Here is a 22,711-nt window from a genome sequence, read left to right on the forward strand (position 1 = left end):
CTATCGGGCTTTATTGGCTGGTAGGACTCCTGAGGCAGCTGAAGTGTACCGGCAGGCCAAGCGGAACGCGGCTTTGGCGGTCGCGGAGGCAAAAACCCGGGCATGGGAGGAGTTCGGCGAGGCCATGGAGAATGACTTCCGAGCAGCTTCAAAAAGGTTCTGGACCACCATCCGGCGACTCAGGAGGGGGAAGCAGTGCTCTGTCAACACTGTATACGGTGGGGACGGTGCGCTGCTGACTTCGACGGGGGACGTCCTGGATCGGTGGAAGGAATACTTTGAAGACCTCCTTAATTCCACCAACACGCTTTCCGATGTGGAGGCAGAGTCTGGGGACATCGGGGGGGGCCCTTCTATCTCTGGGGCCCGAGGTCGCCGAGGTGGTTGAAAAGCTCCGCGGTGGCAGGGCCCCTGGGGTGGACGAGGTCTGCCCGGAGTTCCTTAAGGCTCTGGATGTTGTAGGGCTGTCTTGGTTGACACGACTCTGCAACATCGCGTGGACATCGGGGACAGTGCCTCTGGACTGGCAGACCGGGGTGGTTGTTCCCCTCTTTAAAAAGGGGGACCGGAGGGTGTGCTCCAACTTTAGGGGGATCACACTCCTCAGCCTCCCTGGGAAAGTCTATTCAGGGGTCCTGGAGAGGAGGGTCCGCCGGATTGTCGAACCTCGGATTCAGGAGGAGCAATGTGGTTTTCGTCCTGGCCGTGGAACAGTGGACCAGCTCTATACCCTCTGCGGAGTCCTGGAGGGTACGTGGGAGTTCGCCCAACCAGTCTACATATGTTTTGTGGATTTGGAAAAGGCGTTCGACCGTGTCCCTTGGGGGCTCATGTGGGGGGTGCTCCGAGAGTACGGGGTACCGGATTCCCTGATCGGGGCTGTCCGGTCCCTGTACGACCGGTGCCAGAGTTTGGTCCGCATTCCCGGTAGTAAGTCGGACTTGTTTCCGGTGAGGGTTGGACTCCGCCAGGGCTGCCCTATGTCACCGATTCTGTTCATTACCTATATGGACAGGATTTCTAGGCGCAGCCAGGGTGTTGAGGGGGTCCGGTTTGGTGACCTCAGGATCGGGTCGCTGCTTTTTGCAGATGATGTGGTCCTGTTGGCTTCATCGGGCCGTGACCTTCAGCTCTCACTGGAGCGGTTCGCAACCGAATGTGAAGCGGCTGGGATGCGAATCAGCACCTCCAAATCTGAGGCCATGGTTATCGACCGGAAAAGGGTGGAGTGCCATCTCCGGGTCGGGGAGGAGATCCTGAACCAAGTGGAGGAGTTCAAGTATCTCGGGGTCTTGTTCACGAGTGAGGGAAGAATGGGCTCTGCATCGGTCCGTCGTGGTGAAGAAGGAGCTGAGTCGAAAGGCGAAGCTCTCTATTTACCAGTCGATCTACGTTCCTACCCTCACCTATGGTCACGAACTATGGGTAGTGACCGGAAGAACGAGATCGCGAATACAAGCGGCCGAAATGAGCTTTCTCCGCAGGGTGTCTGGGCTCTCCCTTAGAGATAGGGTGAGAAGCTCGGTCATCCGGGAGAGGCTCAGAGTAGAACCGCTGCTCCTCCGCGTCGAGAGGAGCCAGCTGAGGTGGCTCGGGCATCTGATTAGGATGCCTCCTGGACGCCTCCCTGGTGAGGTGTTCCGGGCACGTCCCACTGGGAAGAGGCCCCGGGGAAGACCCAGGACACGCTGGAGGGACTATGTCACTCGGCTGGCCTGGGAACGCCTCGGGGTCCCCCAGGAAGAGGTGGTGGAAGTGGCCGGGGAGAGGGAAGCCTGGGCCTCCCTGCTTAGGTCGTTGCCCCCGCGACCCGATCCCTGGACAAGCGGCAGATGACGACGACGACGTATTCTTCCCCTGCTAGCATAATTGCATGCCTGTTGATTCGATAGCGATTGCTGCCCTTGCTCACGTTTGTATTTTAGGTGCATTATTATGCTGAAGTTGTTTTAATTAATAGTGGGTATATTGTTATTATTTGCTACAGAATGCTTAGCCTATCAAGATCAAATGAAACCGACAGTGTACATGCTTTCGAGTACCTCGATAGGCTCGGCTACTGACTATTTACAATAAGTTGTTACGTCAATTATTAATTGGCAGCATATTTCTGCCATTTAGAACATACTTTAGTAGCCTCACTGTATTGCTTCACGGAAAATAGGAAACAAACATATGCAATATTACATTTGTTATTAGACTATTACATTAACCTACTCCAAAATATAGGGTTAGAATTTTGTTTCGGCCGAGGGGGGAGGGGGGGTCGGACAGACCTGCCCCCACTGCAACAAAAAAAAAGTCCTAGGGGAAACACTGGGATACTAGTTAGTATGTTCTCATGTAAGCTTGGTATTAATAAGAGTAGATTGTGTCTGTGTCAGACTGTTGTAATGTCATCACTGCCTGATTGCCACTATCTATTTTTACATTCTTATGCCCTATAAAAGATGGTCCTCCAGCCTTCAGAGCGGAGAGAGACATGATTGAGACCTAAGCCTGGTGTTGTGTTGTCGTTTATTGTCGAAGGTCTGGTTTACTCTACCAATCTGCAGATTGATAATACTTATTAAAATCCAGAACTCAAGTGAACTTAGTCACTCCATTTATGAAGAGACGGAAAAAACACTTTCTTCATCAGTATCCAACACAAATATTCAAGAATGTGTTCACTTCTTGCACAATGCTCAATACTCTATATATCACCAGTCAGAGAACATTATCATAAAGGTAACATAGGATATCATGTGAAGTTAAAATGATCATGGTTAACAGTTAAACACTCCAAACAGTCCAAAAGTATTTAAATACTCACGTCAGGCAGACTTGCTCCAACAACGCACTAACCAGACTTTCATGTTTGCTACAGATGTCCTTCTGAAATGTGTTCTTCATCCAGTCCTCGATGTTGCACACTTTGACCCTGCTAGAGTGCCAACACACAGACAGGTAGTGCAGCGAGGGCCCCAGCACAAAATTTTCCCTCCTAAGCTGGCATGGGGAGCTAAAGTGGAGCACAGACCACAGGTGAGGATCTAGGAACACCTCTCGGAGCTGGCGGCACGTGAGGGATACACTCTTGCGACTATCCTTGTCCAAGAAGGTGAAGAGGTAGAGTAGGCACTCATGGTTAATCTGAATGAGGTGCATGGTGAGCTGATGGAGTGAAAGAGCCCTCTTCCTCCCCAGGACAGTGAACCAGCCTGCTGAGGCACAGCAAGAATGAGACAGCAGTCTGCATTGTGTGATACATGATGCCTCCTTAGAAGCAGTCTGGAATCCCTGCACATATAAGGCCATAGAATGAAGGTTATTTTCGGAAGATAACTGACAGCACTGTCTATTGTGTGAGCCACACACTCAATCTGTCTCCACTCCAACAGGAGGTTCCTTGCTGGACTGGGATAGATGTTTACAATTGTGTGTCAATTCTTAAACACACTCATACATGGGCTTAACACTCATTTATACAACACATGAGAACTTACTGAAAGTTTTTAGCTGAGGAAATATTTATCTCACATTATATTTATAAGCCAGCTTTGTCTTTTTCAAAATATACAAAACCGTCCCCTACAGCAGGACACACGGGACACCTACAGCATACGACACTAGGTCTCCATTTCATCACAATGGGAGAATTACACCCAAAGGTATACCTCCTCCCATCATAATGCTGAATACACCAATGCTTTTAAATAAGAAGCTGTTGGCAAAGTCACTACAGGGAGGGAGATTACAATCTGTACCCTGTCACTGACTGTGAGTCATGACACATTATATGATAGAATGCAGAAGCACACGGCAACGTGAGATTATCAGCAGCTGTGACCCAAACAACCAAAAAAAAGAGCACTAGTTGTGTCCTAATGAGGACAGAGAAGCGAGCCCACAGACAGCTGCCACCTGTGAGTGGGCTATGCAGAGCAGCTGTTCCTCCTTGACATACTGGAGGGCTTGTTACTGCCTGAGCAAGGAGGCTGACTTGGCTGGCCTGTGTCCTGAGGGTAGTCCCTGTTTGCTCTGCCCCTGAAATGTTGAGTTTGTGTGTGCTTCATAACATTGGCGTCAGCAGCATTTTGAGAGTGGGGGGACACATTTTGCCAGGGGGCCTGGGGGACTACATTAAAAGATGTAGATGCAATTTCCCGCATTCTTACCACAACTATTTACCATAGTTGTTATACATATACTGAGGGGCTGGACATTAAAATATTTTGAAAACTAAACGTCCCAATAAGCAATGGGACATCTTCAACTACCTGTCACCTTTCAGCGCTCACCTCAGCAACAGAGCTGTCTCTACTGCCCCTGCATGCTGCCCCTGCCTCTGACTCACTCTTAATCTCAACCACCAAGGCTATATCAGGAGACATGGAGATGCATTGAGCATTCTTACATACTGATAATTGAAATAAGCTTAATGTAGATTGTTCATATGAAGATTTCTGAGATGTAAATCATGTTATCGGCATATCAAATTCACAATTGGTATAGGTTTAGTAGCCTAATAATTATGTAGGCTACATAAAAAATGTGCATCTCCCTAAACCATGACTGGACAGTTTAGAAATGGTCAAATGTGTGTTCAAACCTGTAGTCTTTTCCACAGATCACATCCTTAGGATGTAAGCTTTCTGAAAATAGATGGTTTAGGTGGTTGAATCAGTTTCCCTAAATGGCACAGCCCAAAAAAGTATCAGCCATATACTCCATTTACCAATACCGAATTTATTATGCATGGGCAGCATACTAATATGGAGAGAGGGACGTGTCTCTTGTCTCATTAAATAACATCCTGAAGGTATTATAAGCTTTCAGAGGATATATGGTTTTAATGGTTGAATCAGTTTTGCCTTTATGTTACAGACTAACATGTAGCAATGAAATTCTGCGAAGTTGAGCAAACTTGTTTAATTTGGAAGACAATTCTGAATTTTTTTTTTTTTTTTTCTCAGGTGTTAGAAAAACTAGCATGTTAGCTAAGGTTAACTCCAGATTAGCAAAAAATTTTTTTAATTTTTTTTTGTAGAAACTTGGAAAAAACATCCTTGTCATCTATTTCTGCCTGAAACAGACGCCTAGGTCTGAACACGGCCAAAAGCACAACATATTTCAGACCCAGATTAAGAAATCAACATATGCTGTTCCACTTGTAATGGTTAAATAAAGTATGATATTGCCTAGTGCTAGATGTTGGTAAAAAGCTTGCTTATCTAGCTAGCTATAATCATTGTTTGCAGAAGGATCTTTGTGACTTAACTAATGCTATTATAGTCATAGAACGTCTCATAAGGGTGCTTTGGCCACTGAAGGGAGAACTTGGGCAACTCTGATTTACCTTCCTCTTCCTCTTTCAAGCCTTTGAAAATGTAATTGACGTCATACACATCGTACGACCACAGCTACTGCTTGACGGCAAGCTCTGGTTACTTCCACTTTTCTTTCGAGGCATCGACAACACAGCTGACAGGTTAGGCTCTCCCTGTCAATACACATGCTAGAAAGAGTTTTGGCTTGCTAATGTTGTTGCTAATGTTGCTAATGCTCCGACATTCTGGTGCTGCTTCGGATGCCATCAAGCGGGATCTCTGGTCGTAGTCAGTCCTTCACTAACCAATCAGCATTCGTTAGCAGAGTGCTAGCGTGTTATGGGCAACAACGACTTACCCTGTAAGAAATCGAAAGGAAATAAGTACTCATTCATTCAACTTTTGACCTGTAATCCATGTTGAACATGCTAAAACTACAATCAAATCTGAGATTAATCAACAACAGTCAGGGGAAAGAGACACATTTAGCCGTTTAGTTCCATAGACTCCCATTCATTTTGCACTCGACCGCAATCACTCCCAGTGGAACTCTGGTGGAACTGCAACAAAATTTGGTACTATAGAGGGTTTTCACGACGCGTCATCGGACCGGAAGTCGCCATCTTGGAGGCACTCCGCATCACAACAAAGCACTGGCACTGAAGTATATCCCGAACGTCGTCAAGGAAAATGTTGAATTATTGCCGTGTTTCAGGTTGTACCAATAGCACAGATCGAGAAAAACATTTGGTATAGTATCGACTTCCAAAAGTTATTAAAAACCAGGGAGAGGAATGCCTGAGATTATCTGAGTAAAGGAGGTGCTTGTGGTTGGCAAAGCTCAACCAAGATCTACGAAGGAAAAATCTGGACAACCGTACAACATCCGTATTTGTTCGGCACATTTCTTGTCAGGTATTGTGATATGTTTATTTCAGCGGCTCATAACAAATGTTCAATTGTAATGATAATATTTTTAATAGTAAAAAAACAATGACTGCTTTTATTGTTTTTCTGTGCTTATTTTACTGTAAAGCTGACATTGACATAATATAATTCATATAAAACTACTGCATGTGTATGGGTTCGGCGAGAAAGGTAGTTAACAATATAGGATATCCAACTGAAGGCAGAATCACCGGGTCGTCACGAATCCAAGTAGAGGGAGCTAGGTTAACTGGTAGGGATCTGCACTGCCAATAAATCCTAATTTCTCAAAATATCAACCCTTTTCTTGTGGTCCAAGTCCTTCCCTATATGCCTTTGGATCTTGGACGTGTTTTGATTACCATTTCGGTCGTTTAGACATGGCTACAGGTGTACCAAAGAGTATAGAATATACGTTCTTTGGTTGTACTCCGTTCAGTTGTTTACACCGAGTGCCTCCAATATGGCCGCTCATCCGGGTTACCGCCCAGAACGTGACGTTGGTGAAAACCCTCTATGGGGCTTAATAGGGAGTGGGCAAGCTCTCCTTAAACAAGCTCTGGTATGGGAGTTGAATCTGCTGCGTCATGCCGTTTGTCTAGAAAACGCGGAGTGGAATTCTATTGCTATGGGTATTCTCGCTACTGATGAAGTGGAACGGATTTGATTGTGAAGCAATGGAAAGATCGTCAGACTAGTAGACCAGTCATGCACTAATATTTTGATCGCAAATGTGGGGGGGTCCAAACGAGTGTGGGGGACGTGACCCCCCCAAGTTGCGGCAACGCCCATGCTTTCTAAAGGGAAAAGAGAAGGAAAAAAGGCCTGCTAAAACCCTTTTCTGTTTTTAGATTGAGCAAAGCCTCTATTAATTTACATTTCATTTACTTGTGATGTGACTGTTTCTGTTAAAAAGGACACACTCATACACATGCACACCACAGGTGCAATGTTGGGAATTCTGAAACCTCATCTAGGGTGAGTTCAGGTAATGTGGGACATCAGGTAAAGTGGGACAGTTATGCATTTTGATGATTTAATATGTGCAAAACCGACATCCAATCACCAGAGCAGGGGGGTATTCCAGGTAGCGGGTTTAACAAACTCTGAGATGAACCCTGAACTCTGAGTTGAGTTACTCTAACATGGGAAAATTCGGTTCCAGAAAACCTGATATGAATTTGTTAACTCAACTCCGAGTACGTCAACTCAGAGTAAAGCGCGGGCATGAGAACTATTGAAAGCCAACATCAATGGAGCTCCGATACTAGGATCCACCGGCAACCTGCGACAAAAAACGTTGCATACTCCACCAAACTTCAGATACAAGTTATCAGATGACGCCAGAGCTTGTTTAAGGATGATGATGATTAAGATCACGAAGAGACATTGACTGCTGCTGCAGAAATGGATGCAGAGAATTATTTATGGTAGCTACGGGTAGTTCTCTCCCCATGTACTTTTATTTACAGGCTTGTGCAGAATTGTCAGTTACACTGACGTTGTGAGAATAATTAATATTTAAAAAACGATTTGCACATTCTGATTCTGTTGAACAGAGCATGGATGCTGTATACAGTGAGATGTTCATTTAATGGCAGGGGAATTTTGCATGTGGAACTGTGAAATGTAGCTAAAGTAATCTCATTTATACCCAGTTACAAGTGAGTTGTACAAATTGCAGCTCATGAAGAAAGTGCCAAAAACTGACCAAGAGATGGTGTAGGCCTACTTAAGGTAGAAGAATAAAGGCTAATCTCGAAAAAGATTTACTGGAACACCAGTTACGAGAGGATGCATGGTCACAGGTGATGTTAATTGTAGGAACAATATACTACATTAATATTAATTGTTGAATTTGCTGAATTTCTATTTTGACCAAGAGATGTTGTACTTAGGGCAGAAGAATAAAGGCTGATCTTGTAAGGTTATCAACCTGCCCCCACCTCTCATATGGTAAAATATGGAGTTACTGGATGGAGTCTCAACTTGATGGCTCTCACATCTTTGTAACTTACTGTAGCATTGCTAGACATGTTGATAAGTAAGGGTCAAGATTCTGGTGTGATTGTAGTTGTTCTATTAAAGGATTTGTGAAGCATTGTTCTGTAGATTATTGATCTCCTGAGACCTTCTCCTCAGCTCTAGCTTGTCTTACTCCTTCTTCCTCACCTCATGCTTTCTATCTCTGGTTTACAATAATCATGGTAGAGTAGGCAGAAGAGCTAACTTCATTGATTGCATTCATTTGCAATATGATAAAATGATTATATTATTTAACCTTAATTTGACCATTCTTGCTCTGATTTAACCCAAAGAGTCAAATAATTGTAATTCCATTGGTATTGGCATTATTTGGTTAATGTTAATACACTGTTCAGTTTCCCATCTTCCTTCAAACCATAGGGGAATTAGTTTCGGTTGTTTGGCCAATATATTGACCCCCAACAATGTTGAAATAGATTTGCTTAAACAACAGTTACAGGACCGTAGTCTCCATCATGTAAATTGTCATATGAATCATATGAATCATGTAAATTGTAGGAACAATAGCCGATAGAAGGTTACTGTACTCATTGTTCGATTTCTATTTGTAAGCAATAAAGAACACCGAATACAATTATTTGTCTTTATTTCAGTGCCAAAAGGCATTTGGTCAATTCTGAGTGCAAGTCCAGAGTGTAACACTAGCGATGAAGACCCAAGGGCTGAGAATGTTGCTAAAATAAATTACAGAATGTGACAGGAAACGGTAACGTTAACTTAAGTATTCATCGGGGAATTAAAGTACATCAAACCGCAGTCTTAAAATCATCTCCCAGCGTATAACTAAGCAAATTCAATTTAGTTCGAGATCGCTCGACTGAACCATGAAATGATATGCCGTGTCTGCCAACGCTATCAGGCTCATAAAGTGGGAGGGGATTGGTAGAAACACCGAGTTTGGCATGGAAAACCTGCTAGCGAGCTGGGGTGCGTTTCCCGAAAGCATCGTAAGTCAAAGTTGATCGAAGAGTCCATCGTACGATGGATCTTAGTTGTACGGGCCGTTTCCCGAAACCACCGTAGCTAAAGAGCCACTTGAAAATCGTCGTAGATTAACGAGAGCTCCAGACCAGTCGTAGATTGCTAAATGCATCGTAGCACAGAGACTCAGTGGAGACACACGTAGGCCGACCATGAAAACGACATTAAACTCATGCTGAAAGTTACTTACGATGGTAAATAAGATTATTTTGGTTCTCTTTTTACAACAGTTATGATGGAAATGGGATATTAGTTAAGCCATACAAGTTTAAGTGCCGAAAACATATCTGAATCCGGTTTATTGTCAATTAAATTTAGGTTACACAAAATAATTTGATTTGTTGGGTTTGGCGTATGCTATGAAGGTATTTAAAAAAACTATATCAGTCTTATTCAAAATACTATAAAATTGAAATATGGCTGTTGTAATGTGGAATAGTAACTAAAAATGCATTAACGTAACGCTTTTACCAGTACAATTTCACAACAACAATTGAACATTGAAGATGTTTATTCGAATTATAGGGCTGGTAGCACGCCCAGCTCGGTGGATGAAGAGGCTGGTGGCAGAGCCGAGCCTGATGTTGGGAGATGGTGGCACCCAGGAAATGGAAAGACTCAACAGGGTTGACTGGGAAGTCACACAGGGTGAAGGGGCCATGAGGGAGTGAAAACTGCTACAAATACAAAAATCATAAAAGCCATTGAAGGTAGTATAAGTCCTGCACCGCAGACTTGTCCCCTCTGGTTGTGGGGGATTGGATGTGGTCTGGGATGTGGCAAAGTAATTCAGTTGTGACAGCCTGCACAGATCTTGAAACTGAGGCCTTGAGAGCCCATGTCCATCTCCAATAACCTCCAGAAAACTGCCAGTGGCATAGAACCTTAACACTTCCAGTAGTTGGGTTGCAGGGGTCAGTGCAAAGGACCTCCTTGTTAGCCTCTGCAGGTCTGCTTTTATGTGGATCAGGAGCATTATGATATCATGATGTCATCTGACATATCTTACACTCATAATGAGTATAATTGATCAACCATCAATTAAAGTAGAGTTGATTATTCATGTCAGAAACAATGATTCCATGTTGAAGACATGGGGTATTCATTACTTATGTGTTTGTCATTTGTCACAATGTCATTTTTGGGTCAATATGTGAGAATTATGAGATTGCAAACATGGTCTTGGAAAGCTGTTGGCCTATGCAAGATTGTAGATATAGTCTGCACTTGAAAATAAGACAGTAAATATGTTGGATTGAGATGTTTGTATTTGTACATTGAATTATTTAGGCTGCTAGCTGGGACATGCCATGTGTGATACCATTTACATGCATGGTTTTTAACCTTGTGATTCAATCAAGTAGTAAATATAGGACTCTTATATATATGTATATATATTTGCCTATGGAAAGTGTACTACCAAGAAGACTTAAAATCCAAGGCACAAGTAATTTGAGAAATAGTTGTTTTATGGGAGTGTGTTCTCCCTGCTCCTGCCCCTCACATGGATCTATAAGGTGAACATGTAAGTATTGGACAGGCAACACTGAATATATAATACAATACACAATTCAGCCTTTACTTAATTTAAATAAACATTGTATGCTTAGGCTATGTAGGGCCTTGTGAACTTCATTTCTTCAAAAAAGAGCTTCCTCAATTTGGAGACAAGCCCACTTAATTTCCAAGACCTCCTATTGGTATTTAGCATCCTGTGTCGCCGATTGCAGGGTCTTAACACTGGTGTAAAACTCAGATGCAGCATAGTTTGCACGTTCACATTATTGTCTTTGCCTTCATGTAGCATCATACAATGTACATTGATAAGTACTCAAATAAGGAGCCTACAATAAATGTAAAGTTTTCTATAGCGACAGAAAATATTTTTTGTGTACCGTAATTCGTTAAATATTTTGGTTAACGTTTTAATTTTAAAGTCTTTAAGTTCGTCAGAAGATTCACATTTCAGTACAATGGACAGCGTCTTGTTAAGTGCAACTTAAGAGACACGTACGATGGTTCTCCTTACGAGCATGTTTGGGAAACTCACGTAAGAAATAACGATGGATCGTTATTTTCATCGTAGAGAACCCTCGTAACAGCTACGATCCATTGTTATCAGGAAACGCACCCCTGGTTAGTTTCATGGAGTAAGTTACCATGGAAACTTACCAAAATTTATATTTACATTATATTTCTCAATGATAAGGCAGGCAAAGGAATTTAAATTAAGTTACAATGAGTACTATTGTAGCATATTGAAAGGGTTTAACCACTGATTACAACAAATTATAAAAATGTGTAAAATAATGCTTTGTTAGAAAAAACGTTTTATGTGACTGTCCCACATTACAGGTAAAGTGGGACATCTAGTAATGCTGCGTTTATGCTATAAAAGTAATTTAATTTGCCAGTTCTCAAATGTTTAATACCAATACATCCTACTGAACTTAAGTTCCCAACTAAATAACAACTTACAATGTCATCGAACCAGCGCTTTCAGACTTGTAAGCAAGACCGCTAACGCTAGTCCAACAAAATGCTAACGCAGCGGGACTAGCTAGCTAGCACATAGACTGCAGATCACTAAGGTTTACATCAGTTACACTTTATGCCTATTGTCAAACCCCACAACTAAATGAATCTTGCCACACCCTTGCACCTAGCATTGTTGTATATAAACTAATTATTATTATATTAGCAGACTAGGCTGACAGACAATGACTGTCCCACTTTACCAGACAAGCTGTCCCACATTACCTGAGAATGCTGCCTGAGTGAGAGAGGGGGTCATGTTTGAAAGTGTGTAGCTTCTAAAATATTGTGTATTCCCATTTCATTCCAACATGAAAATGTTCCTAAGCCCTAAAACGATTTACAGAAACATCACTGGGGCGAGTTAACAGTTATTTTGTACGTCTACTGGAGCCTCTACCAAAAAGTGTCCCACATTACTTGTTTTGCATCATGTATACAGACAGAAAAGAAACTCAGTGTGAAGAATAAGAACAGTTTTTAACAGTTTTTCAGTTCAAACACAATGCCAGCAAAGTGACTATGTCATAACATCTCTCTAATAATGATGAAATGTGTGTGTGTCTGCAAATTAGAATGGGTTTAGTTTTCCACGACCAGAGAAAGAACCGGGCACTCTGCAAAGTTCATTGTGCAATTGACGTTGTTTGGATAAACATTTCGACATCATGTATATAAAATTGCCGCCAGTTTGGTTGCTCTCTGTGTCCAAGCCCCTTCACTCTGAGTGGTCCTAAGCCTAGTATGGAAAATAGGGAAACGATAATCAAAGCCCGTTTACGGATATTAGACATTCTCTGGTAGTAGGCTAACGTTACGTTTTGAGTGGATGACGAGCGAGAGATGCCGAAATGGATGCCAATAAGATTCTGAATGGAAAGTTTGCTTTTAAAAAGTTGCCAAATGGTTCTATTGACAAGACCAGTGATCTGTGTGTTTTGTCGTTGTAAACTGAGCTATCATCGCAGCACGTCCAGTCTGAAATACCACTTGATGGCCAAGCACACAGCTGATGCGAATTCTCTGCCCCCTCGTCAAAGCCAGGCGATTGCAATGTTGTTTTCAATAAAAAAAATATTTGCACAAAGCAATCCGAACCACTTTTCTATGTTGATAAGAGCATTACAATTTGAAAAAAGATTGGGACAAAAAGAAATCAGGGACATTTAGAATAGATAAAAATGTGCGATTAATTGTGATTAAAAAACTGCTGGAGGTAGGGCGTTCTCATATAGATCACCTCTTCTCTGGAACAAATTACCTGTCTCAATTAGAGAGGCTGATACTGTTTCGACATTTAAAACTAGATTAAAAACGTTCTTGTTTAGTCAATCCTATGATTGTTAAATGTGTGTACTTTCTATGTAAACCTGGGGTGTGCGTTTGCCTATGTGTGTATCACATGTAACTTTTAAATTGTAATTTTAGCTTATGTTCACACTGCCCATTTAAATGTTACAAATAAAGTAAACCTGTTATTGTATATTGTTACTGTAATAGTTCCGTTGCTGTATATTTTAATTGTTATAGTTTACTAGTTGGAGACAACGGGGGGCTGGTTGTTTTCATCCTTATTCGTATAAATATAACCTATTTTAGAGTTGTTTCCCCCGGAACAGATTTCATGTTCCAACCAAGGGGGGCTGTCGCTGTCTTGGTGTGTGGGGCTGCATCAAAAACCCTCTTAGCTTTGTTAAATTGCTGCACTAGTCCACACTTGACCGGTGGGGATCTCATTCTATTACGACTGAAACTGTTAGCTGCTCCTGGCATTCTCTAATCCCTGTTCTCCTCTCTGTCCCCCCCACACATCCCCTGTGGTGTGGGGGGTCTGAGCTGTCAGGACCTGCCTGGTCGTTGGTCTACCAACGCTGGACCAGGTCGTCAACCGGAAACCAGCCTCCATGACGGCCAACAGCGAGTTTCCAGGTCCCATCCAACGTCTATAAAGCCGAACAATGGATTTTTGGTGTTTCAAAACCCATTGACACTGTATGACTATGTTCAGCCTGTGTTCTGCTCCTCTCTCTTGCCAACCGTCTCTGGAGGAGGGGATCCCTCTCTGAATTGCTCCTCCCAAGGTTTCTTCCATTTTTTCTCCCGTTGGGAGTTTTTCCTTGTCTTCCTTGAGGGTTTAGGTTGGTTGAGGGGCAGTTCTATGGGCGTATGTGAAGCCCTCTGTGACATGCTTGCGTGTTAAAAGGGCTATACAAATACATTTGATTTGATTTGATTAATCGCGAGTTAACTATGACATTAATGCAATTAATCGCGATTAAATATTTTAATCGTTTGACAGCACTACATGTTACCTTTCTGAAAATCCTCTGTTGCTATGAGGAATTAAATGCTGCGCACCAGCTACTGAGCAGGTACACATTTCAACAGCAGGTGTAGTTCTGCCAATTTAGTGGAATTTAATCTGAACCCAGATAACTATGTTACACTTGGCAGTAAATAATACATTTCTAATGAAAACCACTATATTTTGTGCCAATTCCTTGCCATTTAGCTGCACATTGTCCAACTAATGGTAGGTTTAATGACTGGTTGTCTAATTAAATATCCGTATACATATTTACATTAAAAACTATACGACCTAGGTCATGTGTGATAGACAGACGAAAATGTCCAATGATACTAGACACAGAAATGGCTATATTTGATGGGCTTAGATGGTTTTGGGAGCAGTGTTCCCGCATTCTTCTACAGAGACACAAATCATTTTTGCAAGTTACAAATCATTATTACAGAGGTCGCTCTCCTGGCACTAATTTCACGCCATATGGGTCTTGCAGCTGTGTTTTTAGCAACTTGCAGTATTTCCAAGCCCTGATAGTGTAACTGAGACGACACAGTAGATACAACGTGCACATATGTGCTAAGTTGGATAGAACTAGCACTATATGGGATAGAGTGTTGCACAGTACTACTAGCTTAAGTACTATCTATCGTGCCATGGTGTTCTGGCAGCATCATACAATTAAGCAATTCAAGACTTGCATGTTCAGGAAGTAATGTCACATTAAATAATGTATTTAAACTCTAGCTTGTGTGGTGCGTCACTGTCTTCAATGCCACAGCATAAACTTTATGTCAAACAAAATGTTTTTCATTTCCGGCACATTCAGTGAAGTTTGGCTAGCAACATCAGCAAGGCTAGCTGGCTCGTAGCTTCTTCATGCAACTTCTCCATGCAGGGCTTTAGACTGAGACCAAGTGGTCAGCAATTTTACTGACAATGATCGCTTCCAACAAACTTCTTTTGAATTATGTAAATATCAAGCTTATTTACGTGTTTGTGGGCATATTTTCAGTTAGCAGATGGTACTGTTTGAATTAGTGATGTGTTGTTCGTGAACGATTTTATAAGGACTCGGGAGTAACGAGTCCTCAATGAGTGATTCGTTCATTTCCCGACTCGGTCTTTCTAGAGCAGGGGTGTCCAAAGTCCGGCCCGCGGTCAGATTTCATGTGGCCCGCAGCTTTGGTCTTCTAATGTGTTATCTATGGCCCGCCAGCACTGTTAAATAAATAATAAAACTTTCAAATGCAATTCCTCCTTCAACTGCTAGGATAGGGTATTGGACTTTTACTTTGGCATCGATCAAATGTTCGTCTTGCGAGAACAAGGCAACAGTGTGATCGTTAGTATAGCTTTACTGTTGCACACACACTTGTCCAACCGACTATCAAACACACGTTGCCGCGAACCGTTCTCCGATCATTTCTACCATGGCAAGTAAAAAGAGGAAAGTTGACAGTGAGGGCCGCCGCTTTCAGGAGAAATGGGAATTACAATATTTCTTCACTGACACTCGAGGCAATTGTGTTTGCCTAATTTGTCAAGAGACAGTTGCCTTGTTTAAGGAATTCAATGTAAAGAGACACTACCAGACAAAACATGCTAACGCATTTGACAAGCTAATGGCGAGTGACCGTGCTGAAAAAGTTAAACAACTCAAAGCTGCTCTGGCTTCACAACAGCGATTCTTCACGCGGGCCAATGATTCAAATTAAAACATTACCAAAGCAAGCTACGAAGTGGCCATGTTAATAGCTAAACATGACAAACCTTTTACAGAGGGTACGTTTATCAAAGACTGTGTCATGAAAATGGTGGAGAACATTTGCCCTGAGAAGAAGCAAGAATTTATGAACGTTTGCCTGGCTCGTAATACTGTGGCACGGAGAATTGAGGACATATCGTCAGATATTCATAGACAATTGGGGGACAGGGGAGTGACTTTTGATTATTTTTCATTAGCCTGAGATGAAAGCACAGATGCATCTGACACTGCACAGCTACTGTTTTTTTTAAGAGGAGTTGATGACGACATGAAGGTAACAGAGGAGCTGCTTGACCTCCAAAGCCTCAAAGGCCAAACAAGAGGAACGGATTTATTCACTGCTGTTAGTGCCGCTGTTGAGGATATGAAACTACCATGGAGTAAAGTTTGTGGGATTATTACCGATGGTGCGCCTGCCATGACTGGTGAACGAAGTGGATTGTCCACACTGATCTGCAATAAAGTCAGCAAAGAAGGAGGTAACGCTACAAAGCTCCACTGTATAATTCCCCAGCAGGCTCTCTGCGCAAAAATTCTCAAATTTGATCACGTTATGAAACCGGCGGTAAAGGCAATACATTCCATTCGATCTAAAGCTCTATACCACCGCCAGTTTCAGCAGTTCTTGCTTGACATCCAGGCTGAATACGGAGACGTAATATATCACAACAATGTGAGGTGGCTCAGTCGGGGGTCTGCATTGCAGCGATTTTTCTCTCTGAGGGGAAATCTGATTTTTTTTGGATGAAAAGGGGCAACCAATGCAAGAACTGTCAGATCCTGTATGGCTGGCAGATTTGGCTTTTTTGGTTGACATAACAAAGCATCTGAATGCACTGAATGTTAATCTTCAAGGACGAGACGCAGTGGTGAGCCAGCTTTATGCACACATCAAGGCCTTTGGAAGCAAGCTGCAACTTTTCCGAAGACACTTGTCACAATCAGAACCCTGCACTGCACATTTCCCAGCTCTGAAAGAGGTCATTGACAGTTTTCCACAGGACAACATCGGTGCGCAAATGGAGAGGTATACAACAGACGTCACATCTCTTTCTGTGGAACTAAACAAACACTTACGGGATCTTGCAGCTATAGAAAAGGAGATGTTGCTTTTCTCTTCTCCCCTCTCCGTGGACCCTGATGATGCTCCTCCACAGCTGCAGCTGGAGCTCATTGAGCTGCAGTGTGACGACGAGTGGCGCGGCAGACACCAGCAGCTTTCTCTTGTTGACTTTTACCAGCAGCTGGATAAAGGCAGGTTTCCAGAAATGCGAACACATGCGAAGAAAATGCTGAGCTTATTCGGCTCCACATATTTGTGAGAGCAGACATTCTCTGCCATGAATTTAAACAAGAGCCGATTGAGGTCAAAACTAAGTGACTCCCACTTACGTGACATTTTATGCATCTCAACCAGTGCCGTCAAACCCGACCTGGCCTGTTTACTGAAATCCAGATCTCAGTATCACCCTTCTCATTAGTGTCAGCAAGTTATCTGTTTCTTGGTCAATCTGAAATTATGTGTTTTTTAAGAGTAACATCTGTCACTAACAGTGAAAATCCTAAAGCACAGTTAATATATGCACTTGGACTTATGGCACTTATTTTATTAAACTCTTGAATAAGATTTGGCTATAACTTTTGATGTTATGTACCTATAAATGTGACACAATCTATTACTGTCTGAATAATCTTCTGAATTTTGCTCTGTCTTTTACATGTTTTAACAGACAACAGACAGCATTACTTATTACTCCTGTTTAAAATGAAAGGTAAAGGTATTTCATGGAGTTTGTTCAATGTATCTGACTCCAGATATGAATGAAAAGCAGAATTGTGTTTTTACAGTTGTTCACGCCTTTGGTTACATTGCCATAAAAAAATTGTGACAATGAAAATTGGGTATTATTTGCACGTAACTTTTATAGTTAAAAAATGTCCGAAGGGACAATTGGCCCCCGAGCATCTTCACATTATCAAATCTGGCCCTCTTTGAAAAAAGTTTGGACACCCCTGTTCTAGAGTCTTTGGATCATTTTTTACGTGACCTGCATAGGCTGTGTATCTAGAGGAAACGAAGGACTCGTTCATTTCCCGACTCTATGGGAGCAAATCGTGACCAAGATTCTAATGAAAATGCATTTCCAGAAATGCATTTTCATTTTAAGAATGTGGCTGCATTATTTGACTCATAAATGAAATTAGTAATCAATCATCCTATTTGCATTTTAATTTTCTTCTTTAAGACTGCACGTTATGCCATAATCAAAAAGAAAACAGAGGGGACATTGCATTTTTATTTTCGTGTTCTGCCCGCAAAGAACTAGCCTGGTCCTAACCAGACCCTCGTACATTACATTTGTACAGAGGGTCATTCTTTCCCTTAATTAAAATTAAAACGAAAAATACATTTGAAATTTAATTTTCAAAATATTCCCCAGCAAATAGATACCAAAATTCAATTTGAAATGTAAAATTTGAAAATGAAAATGCATTTCCATAAATGCATTTTCATTTTAAGAACGTGGCTGCAAAATCGTGACCACAATTCAAATTCAAATGCATTTCCATAAATGCATTTTCACTTTCAAGAACGTGGCTGCAAAATTGTGACCACAATTCAAATTCAAATGCATTTCCAGAAATGCATTTTCATTTTAAGAATGTGGCTGCATTATTTGACTCATTAATAAAATTAGTAATCAATCATTCTATTTGCATTTTCTTCCTCAAGACTGCACATGTTATGCCATAGAAAGAAAACAGAGCGGACATTGCATTTTCATTTTCGTGTTCTGCCCGCAAAGAACTGCCCATAATTCTAAAACGAAAATGCATTCTGATCGGCGCAGTGGAGTGACGTCAGTAGCCGCTCTTCTTCAGCTCCCTGCTGACCGAGCCACCCATCTTGTTCGGTAGGGGGCGGTGTGCACATACGCATTGCATTACATGGCATATGTGCCGGGAAATTGATTGAATTGCCGGGTCTTTAGAGGACGCATCACAGATCATGGCGCTCCCTCAAATTGTGCAGACACTGATAGAATTAGCTGAGCTGGTAGAAACTAATAATATATCTGAGTCTGATGCCCGTGACCAAGTAGAACAAGTCACAGAGAGATTGGCTGCATACTCTGCTGTCACAGACGTGCACATTAATGAGGTTGCCATAGTAAACCTCTCTTCAGTCCTGGAACGGCTGGATGCTGTGGAGCCTCAAATGGGACGGGGACGACCAACCATCCACATTCCGTTCGAGTCCATCGAAAACAATTTATTAAATGGTTTAAAAATAAAGGACATAGCGGAGCTGTTCGGCGTAGGCCACCAGACCATCCGTCGGAGGATGCAAAGCAACGGATTTATGGAGAAAACTAGAAAGTTGACAAAAGTATCTGAATTTGAATATGAAAGATCTGAAATATTTGTGTGTCGAATTTCATAAAACTAAAATATTTTGCTGTTGAATATATAATATCTGAATTATTTGTATGCCGAATTTAATAAAACTGAATTATTTTGATCCAAAAATACAAATGTCTAAAATTAAGATTGCAGGAATTCAGATTCTTGAAATTCAGATTGCTGAAATTCAGATTGCGGAAATTCAAATTCAGATTTTGTCTGAACAAGGCCATAGGGGAAACAGCTTGCTTTCACAGGGAAAAGTAGACGATTTCAGAACGACCGAATTTTACCTCAGAACAAAAGCTAAGTTGCTCATTGGAGGAACAGACGAACAGTATGGAGCAAGTGCTTATGAAACTTGTAAAAACTTGTGTCTTCTCCTTTGCCAAAATCGGCAGTTACTGTTACCAATTGAGTCGAGACAGAGTCGGAGGGGGGCGGACACCGATGGAAGACGTGGAACAACTGGCAAAGCTATAGCCTATATATTTATGTTCCGTTGTTCTCTTTTCTGTGTTGGAGTTCTTTTAAGAGCTTGATGCCATCAACATCCAGCCTGATATAAAATCATGAACTTCAATTGTGTCTCTTAATTATAATACCCACACAGAAAATGAACAAGTCACGCTAGCTAGCTACTGTATTGCTAATAGCCAATTTTGGATGGTCAAGCATATTTTTCATTGTCTCCTTATTCCTATTCCTATGTTCATTTGCTAAGTGACATTTCATATTGGTTATGGATAGTGAAATATTTGCTTTCTGAGAGATCGGACCTAGCAACTTATATTTTATTGTATATTTTATTTTAATTGTATTCCACTTAGTATTGCTAGTTTATGTATCCTTAGTATAGTTAGACCACATTTAAATTTAAGATTCCTATATGTTTATTGTATGCACCTCCCTGCCAAAGCAAATTCCTTGTCTGTGCAAACCTTCATGGCGAATAAATCCCTTTCTGATTCTGATAGCCTAGTATTTAACAGCATATAAGGAGTTATCTATCAGAATATATCTGTAGTGTGGCCGGGTGTGATTTGATTCATCGTTCACACATAGTCTGGAAGTTAGTTTCGATCAAATGCCAACGATCTCCATACTACATCTTGCAGACGTATCTTCTACACATCGGGCTGACGTCGGAAAGACATATGTGTGCTATCCCAGATGATCTGGGTCTTCTTCCAACTAGCAATTTTTTGTTCTACTCGGTCACAGGCATTAGACTCAGATATATTATATATAGTTTCTACCAGCTCAGCTAATTCTATCAGTGTCTGCAAAATTTGAGGGAGCGCCATGATCTGTGATGCGTCCCCCAAATTTCCCGGCACATTTGCCATGTAATGCTATGCGTATGTGCACACCACCCCTTACCGAACAAGATGGGTGGCTCGGTCAGCAGGGAGCTGAAGAAGAGCGTCTACTGACGTTACTCTGCTGCGCCGCTCAGAATGCATTTTCGTTTTCGAATTATGGGCAGTTGTTTGCTAGCCTGGCTCTGCCCTCCTACGTATTTCCGCTCAATTGGATTTCGTTTCAGTAGTAGGTCTGGGAGCTAGGCTCTGAAGTCGGTTTCTAGAAACACATTTTTTGTAGGTCCAATCAGCGAACAGAGGGAGTGGCTGAGAACGATGATGTTAATGTCGTGCACTAGTTTGAGTAGTTCCGTAATGGCGGCGGAGAAAGATGCGAGCGAAACTATTCTGCGGTTGTAGCAGCAACGCTGCCGAATATCCATAGGTTAAAGCCAGAGCAAGAAGTTCTTGCTGAGTTCGTGGCCATGATGTTGAGGCCCTCCTCCCCACGGGGTTTGGAAAAGTTTGATTTTCCAGCTACAGCAGCTAGCTCCATTACAGTAGTGGTGAAGGAGTTGGCTAAGGCGAACGCTTGCGATTGGTTATGGCAAATCAGAGTGGCTCTGGGCGGATCCAATAGTTTTAAACTTCAACAGAGGCGGGTCGCCTTCTAAGAAGTTAACGTTTGTCAATAGAGAGATCCCAGACCCTCTGTACAAATGTAATGTACGAGGGTCTGGTTAGGACCAGGCTAGTTCTTTGCGGGCAGAACACGAAAATAAAAATGCAATGTCCCCTCTGTTTTCTTTTTGATTATGGCATAACGTGCAGTCTTAAAGAAGAAAATTAAAATGCAAATAGGATGATTGATTACTAATTTCATTTATGAGTCAAATAATGCAGCCACATTCTTAAAATGAAAATGCATTTCTGGAAATGCATTTGAATTGTGGTCACGATTTTGCAGCCACGTTCTTAAAATGAAAATGCATTTCTGGAAATACATTTGAATTTGAATTGTGGTCACGATTTTGCAGCCACGTTCTTAAAAATGAAAATGCATTTTTCAAATTCTACATTTCAAATTGAATTTTTGTATCTTTTTGCTGGGGCATATTTTTAAAATTAAATTTGAAATGACTTTTTCGTTTTCATTTTAATTAAGTGAAAGAATGAGCAGTCTTAAAGAAGAAAATAAAAATGCAAATAGGATGATTGATTACTAATTTAATTTATGAGTCACATAATGCAGCCACATTCTTAAAATAAAAATGCATTTCTAGAAATGCATTTTCATTCGAATTTTGGGCACGATTTGTTTCCATACGACCCGGTCTTTTTACGAGTCTTTGGATCATTTTTCACGTGACCTACATAGGCTCTGTAGCTAGAGGAAACTAACGATTCGTTCATTTCCCGACTTGGTCTTTCTAAGAGTCTTTGGATCCTTTTTTCACGTGACCCGCATTGTATTTTTTAGTAGAGAAAACAGTTGCCTTATTCCCTTTCGCGTGGCTGCTGTTTTAGTAGACGTGAATGATATTCACTCAAGTCATCATACTGACTGGTCTTTATTTTCACTTTACATTTACACATACAGTTTAGTGCAGTGTAATTGTTTGACGTGATAATTAAATGCTAGTGTGATAATACATGATCAAATCATACAAACTCATGATACATTATTTTAATGCAAGAATTTCTTTTGAAATAGTATCTGCTGGTGCACATGTCATGCACTAACCTTCATGAGAATATCCTACATGTTTGCAGTGGACGTATAGCCCCCCCCCCCACCCAGTTAGTTTCAAAGGGGGTTCGGCTTGTTTCATAATAAACGGACACATCTGCAACTGACGCACGCCCTACAATTCCCCCCGGAAATTGTCCTGTTCCCCTTTCAAGTAAGCCCCTGTGTTCAAGTGTTGACCATTAAATTAGCTGCATGGTTTGTAGACATCTTGGGACGAACCTGCAATACCTAATAGAAAGTGTTTCATTCTGTAGAAATTGTGTAAATGTTTTATGTAGTTAGATTGTCAGAGGAAAATGAGTGGAGTTGGTGAAGCGTCCTGGTGAGTTGCAGTCATTCGCCATAGTTCTAGTACTAATCTGAGGCTATTCTCCATAG

At 41.8% G+C, this 22,711-nt stretch overlaps 1 protein-coding gene across 2 annotated transcripts in view; it reads right to left on the reverse strand.

Moving 5' to 3' along the window:
* Nucleotides 1–17,283, reverse strand: part of fbxl22 (F-box and leucine-rich repeat protein 22) — a 30,726-nt gene extending 13,443 nt beyond the window's left edge. Inside the window, exon 1 of one of the 2 annotated variants that reach the window (XM_084672640.1) lies at nt 16,949–17,283. In XM_084672640.1, coding sequence (XP_084528766.1) covers nt 16,949–17,151 — 203 coding nt within the window. In that variant the 5' untranslated portion in view covers nt 17,152–17,283. Of the gene's footprint in view, nt 1–2,815; nt 3,166–16,948 lie in introns of those variants that run through there. The other variant, XM_084672641.1, reaches the window with a different exon arrangement.
* Nucleotides 17,284–22,711: the final 5,428 nt, after the last annotated feature.

This window comes from Hypomesus nipponensis, chromosome 14 (assembly GCF_054491055.1).
Source record: "Hypomesus nipponensis isolate SF chromosome 14, ASM5449105v1, whole genome shotgun sequence".
Taxonomy (NCBI): domain Eukaryota; kingdom Metazoa; phylum Chordata; class Actinopteri; order Osmeriformes; family Osmeridae; genus Hypomesus; species Hypomesus nipponensis.